This window comes from Lolium perenne, chromosome 1 (genome assembly GCF_019359855.2).
Source record: "Lolium perenne isolate Kyuss_39 chromosome 1, Kyuss_2.0, whole genome shotgun sequence".
Taxonomy (NCBI): Eukaryota; Viridiplantae; Streptophyta; class Magnoliopsida; order Poales; family Poaceae; genus Lolium; species Lolium perenne.
The window spans coordinates 198,486,807-198,492,017 of record NC_067244.2 but is presented as its reverse complement, the minus strand read 5'-3'; the positions used below and the strand labels follow the sequence as shown (position 1 = coordinate 198,492,017).

At 47.7% G+C, this 5,211-nt stretch overlaps 1 protein-coding gene and 1 long non-coding RNA gene across 3 annotated transcripts; one reads left to right on the top strand and one right to left on the bottom strand.

The window, feature by feature from the left end:
- Window positions 1–284: 284 nt before the first annotated feature.
- LOC127311010 (uncharacterized) lies at window positions 285–1,445 on the bottom strand. 2 transcript variants are annotated; one of them, XR_007857555.2, is made up of 3 exons: window positions 1,341–1,445; window positions 1,007–1,246; window positions 285–405 (listed from the first exon to the last, which is right to left on the bottom strand). It is a non-coding gene; the product is annotated as an uncharacterized lncRNA (long non-coding RNA). The 2 variants fall into 2 exon arrangements; XR_011750693.1 differs by lacking the exon at window positions 285–405 and having other exon boundaries at window positions 991–1,246.
- A 1,136-nt stretch (window positions 1,446–2,581) lies between these two features.
- Window positions 2,582–4,819, top strand: LOC127336199 (NADH--cytochrome b5 reductase 1). Its single transcript, XM_051362992.2, has 7 exons — window positions 2,582–2,826; window positions 3,256–3,476; window positions 3,614–3,694; window positions 3,785–3,874; window positions 4,024–4,089; window positions 4,291–4,377; window positions 4,481–4,819. Exons 1-7 carry the CDS (start codon window positions 2,715–2,717, stop codon window positions 4,571–4,573), a joined length of 750 nt encoding a protein of 249 aa, XP_051218952.1. The 5' UTR covers window positions 2,582–2,714; the 3' UTR covers window positions 4,574–4,819.
- The last annotated feature ends 392 nt before the right edge of the window (window positions 4,820–5,211 follow it).

Below are 5,211 nucleotides of genomic sequence, written 5' to 3'. Positions count from 1 at the left end.
AAATAATTTATACTATGTTGTTGTCTTATGGAATACTGATGTTAGCCTTCTGAAAAATTGGAGATCTATTTTTCATATGGTTATGTATGTATGATTCAGTTATTTTTGGACTAAATATGTAACTTTTTTAGCGAAATATTTTATTTCTAGACTATATTTAATATTTTTTTGAAACGCTATTTGAAATGTAGCACGCAATTAGCACGATATAGCGTCCATAGCGTTTGAAGCAGGCCGACGCTATTTCATTTAGCACGCTATTTTAAACCTTGATACTATCACATGGAACAACCGCGACAGTCATGGCTAGTATCGCATACCAGCCACCGATCACGCCCAACGCAGGCATATATTGCAGCAGCCGGTCACCGGAGTCAACGCCGTCTGCTGACGCCACCTGTGAAACTGAAGAAACAACCCGTCAATTCCATGATGGAGGTAGCTAAATCATCCTTGCATTTATATACAGGATTATTCTCCAATTGATAGAAGTGCAAGTATAAAACTTAGCGAGACACTACCGTATCCAGAAACATTACTTGTTAATCATTTTACTGAATTGCCATGTTAGATGCAAGAGAAGAAATTGAGAGAAGAAATTGACATCTCAACCAAAATGATCTCAATTAATCATTGCCTAGCACCAAGCCACCAACTAAGGCGCTACAAGTCAAACCTACGAACCAGCACCAAACAGACAGATTGTGACAAGCAATTGTATCCTCGCGTATTGTGCGTGTGCTGCAGATGGGAATGGTTGAATGAACACCTCAATTTCAATATCTAGGCATGAGCATTTATAAATTTCAATGAAACCATGAGGGCGAGCATAGGATGCAACTGATGTAGGTATTGAGCAGCACGATAGTAAGATCAGACAGGATATCGAGCAGCACACGAATTCCATCCCCTTTAACTCTGTGGATATCGAGCAGCACAAAACACTAGGGTCTAAATCCTTGCAACCAGCTAATAAGAGAATGAACTAGCTCTCGCGCGTCCTCACCTTGCGGTCCAGGAACTTGAGGAGGTCGAGCGGCACGGCGTGGTAGCGGTCGTAGACGGGGCCGACGACGGCCTTGACGGTCCCCTCGACGTGGTCGACGCCGGGGCGGAGCGGCCCCGCGTCCTGCTTGGCGTAGGCGTAGGCCGCGGCGGCCAGAACCACCGCCTGCTGCACGAACTCGAGGTACCTGAGCCTTGCCTCCTCCTCCTCCGGCGTCCTCTCCACCGTCACCTCCTCCTCCTCCTGAACAAACAAAATCGCAGATCAGCAAACACTTCAATCAGAAACCACAGAATCGGAACAAGAGAGGGAGAGTCGGGTGAGATCCCGTTACCTCCGTGGGGTGGGTGCTGATTGGGGCGGCGTCGCTGCCGGATCGAGGGCGACGGAGGGCGATGGAGGGCGACGGCGATGGATCGAGGGCGACGGAGGGCGAGGGCGACGGAGGGCGATGGATCGAGAGGAGGCGCGGTGGTGGATCGATTTGGGTGAGGGGGGTGAGTTGTGTGTGCGTGTGTTGGGGACGGGAAAGGGGATGGTGGGCCGAAGAGCTGAAAACTACCACCGGCGAGAAGGAATGGGGATGCCAGCGTTAAATTCGCCCAAAAAAGGCCCGGCGCACTTCTACTTACCCCAGGCGGATTCGTTCCGTAACCGCCGGCGGTAGGACGGGTTACCCCCGGCGCTATTGGACCCAAATCGCCGGCGGTAAGGCCAGGCCCAATTGGGATCCCACGGCCCATTATATCGCTGGCACCTGCGTGCCCAACTCGCCGGCAGTAATGGACACACCCCCGGCGCCATCTGTTCAATCTCGCCGGCGGTAGGGTTAGGCCACCCTGAAAGGCTTTACCGCTGGCATCTTCAAATCGTACTTGCCGGTGGTAACAAGTGCGGCTATAAGCCTTTTCGTAGTAGTGGGACACCCCCAAAAGTATAGTAGTCGTGGACTCTTTGGTACTCCACGTCATTTAGAGTCGATGGTAAAACAACCTACACAGGATAATCACATCTTACATAGAATCTACACGAAGAGCGGAGAAATTTTTAATAACCATGAATGCATTATATGCAATGAGCCAATTTTCTAGGGCTGGGGTAGGGTGACTTCTTAGGGGAGGACAAATGGGAAGTTGCCATGTGGCAAGGAGGAAAATAGGGAATTGTGACCCAATATTCATCTCAAGATCAGACGGTTGTGTTTGCTCGGGGGAAAGATTTTGAATCGAGATCCGATAGCTGGAGATGTGATTGCGATGTGGAGGCAAGATTCCAACGTCCATGCGCTCCATATGATTTCCCATTTTCTTTATGTTCTCTACATCAACAGATCGTTCCACTCACTTGATCAGACTAAGAGTCAACGAAAGTCTAGCTAATGCAACTTCAAAAAAAAAAAGTCTAGCTAATGCAGAAACTAAGATGCCCTAATGACACAGCTACCACTAACGGAACAGACACAACATTTTCCATGCATCTGGACCGTCCGATCGAGGACCGAACGGTCCAGATCACTCGCCGGGCAAGAAGCCTCCAACCAAAAGAGTGACCAACCCCGGGAGCCCCGTCTTCTCTACCTCGCCGTCTCCCTCCTCCAAACTCCCCCACCTACCCCTCCCCATCGCCACACCACTCTCATAAATCCCGAGCCCCACGCAAATCTCCCCTCGCCAGCCGCGAGCCCACACGAGAGGAAGGTTGCGTCCCGATGGAGTTCCTGCAGGGGCAGAGCGTGGAGACCACGGTGGCCGTCGCCGTCGCTGTCGTTGCCGTGGCCGCCGGCGCCGGATTCATCCTCCTCCGCAGCAAGAAACCCAAGGGTACGCCCGCGCTCGCGTCCTTTGAATTTATGTGCATTACGCGTGCGTCGTCCAGCTCTGTCCGGCGCGTCTCCTCGTTCGTACGCACCGATTAGTGCGTGGGTTCTGTGGATCGCGGATGCTGCGCTGGGGGAGTTGATCTGAACTGAATCATGCGTGTCGATAGGGATAACTATTACTAGTATCTTTGAATTACCAACGTCTGAGATGTTACATCCACGGCCATGACTGAACTGCATGTTCAGCCTTCATCCTTTAGCTCGCCCGCTTTTGCATCTGCAGATTCTACGCACTTTTAAGCAGTCCTTGGCGATTCATTTTGCATAGTCTTACTAATTCTGGGCAGATAGTACGCTCTACTTATAGCAAGATTCCCGCCTTTTAAGCTTGTGGATAATTGTAAGTGGGTGCTATGATTTGTCCCCTTAGGCTGCTTGGATGCTGAGAACTTCAAGGAGTTTAAGCTTGTGCAGAAGAATCAGATCAGTCATAACGTGGCCAAGTTCAAATTTGCTCTCCCGACACCTACTTCTGTGCTGGGCCTTCCAATTGGCCAGCACATAAGCTGCAGGTTTGGGCACATCCTGGTTTCTTTCCTGATTATCGTGAAAACGCAAAGTTTCGATGCATTGATAGAAAAGAGAGCTTTATCCTGATTTTTACAAGTCATGGTTTTCAGTCAGAAAATTCCTTTTCAGTCATGATTTTGCTTATGAAATGTGCGAACTCAGAATGGTATGCATGTTCTTTCGATGTGGAGATTAAATGAATTCATCTCTCATTCTAGGGCCGTTTCAAGTACCAACCTGGACAAGTGCGGGCATTTGGTATGATAGCTGGAGGATCAGGAATTACCCCAATGTTCCAAGTAATAGATGGTCCAAAGTTCTTTGCGGGCAGTTAATATTCGAAACAATTCTGTCAGTACTGAGCAACGCATCTTGCTATCTTCTTGTAGGTCACAAGGGCAATTCTTGAGAACCCAAATGACAGTACGAAAGTCCACTTGATCTACGCTAATGTCACGTATGATGACATTCTTCTGCAGGTATGATTTTATCCGCAATCCTTCTGCTTTTGGGTTACTTCGTCTTGCACTATGACTTCTTTATGATGAATGCAGCTTACTATGGCGATATTGTTGTGTTGATTACTGGTGTTTAGACTAATGTTTACTTCTTTGTTCGATTCATTCAGGAAGAACTCGACACTCTGGCTAAGAACTATCCTGATCGCTTCAAGATCTACTATGTCTTGAATCAGGTTTATATTCTGTCCTGAAATTTAGAACTTTATCTCGTGACCTGTAATAAATTACTTGGCTAACCCTTTCTGTTTTGCTACTCTTAACTTTTGCACACTACGATTACTGCAACCCAGTGTTGACTCATTCTCTAGCACAATATATTATGTTGAAGTTCCTACCATGAACCTTACATCATACACATTGTTTTTCACGTGCAGCCACCTACAGTCTGGGATGGTGGTGTTGGGTTTGTGTCAAAGGACATGATCCAGAGTCACTGTCCAGCGCCTGCTGCAGACATTCAGGTAAGTGTCGAGTCTTCACTGAACACTGAACCATCAGTTCTATGTGAAAGCTTAAGCGTTTTTCATCTAGCGGAATGTGACACCATGTAACTGGTCGTTTCAGATATTGAGATGTGGACCTCCTCCGATGAACAAAGCCATGGCTGCTCACCTAGACGACATTGGCTACACCAAGGAAATGCAGTTCCAGTTCTAGGTTCCGACGGGTGGGAAACCTACCAAAATAACGATTGCCGCATGGCCTTTCTCATTCAATTCAGTTTGACATGGGCCGATTGGTGCCATTTAGCTCATACAGACGAACTCCCATAGTCGATACAGCGCCGTTGTCTCCGGATGTCATCCAATTTCAGGCGTGAAGCAGCTGCTTCTTGTGTGAGGAATGTTTCTTCATGTTGTACGTTGCTTTCCGCTTTGCAATAAAGAAAAGATTGACAGATGATTCTCCGTGCTAGACATGAAACTGTCAATTTTAACAATCAACTTCCATAGTAGTAATATACTCCCCCTAGAGGTTAAAACAAATCCACAGTAGTATGTGTAGATTTACATATAAAACTTCTATATTTTGGAAGCAGTACATGTAGTAACAAATACTATTTTGATACTATGTACCCAAACAGTTCAGCATGGAACAACAGCTCTCATTTTCCCCTTCGCTCTCTCTCTCTCCTCTCCTTTCTTGCTGAGGGTTGTCTCAGTTGCCGCGGCTCCTATTCCCCTCTCCTCTGGTGACCTTGCTAGCCGGATTGGGTGGGGAATGGGAGGCCGGCTCTCTCCTACAAATAGGGGTTGTTGTAGGTTGTTGTTTTTCCATGCAGAGTCACTAGTAGA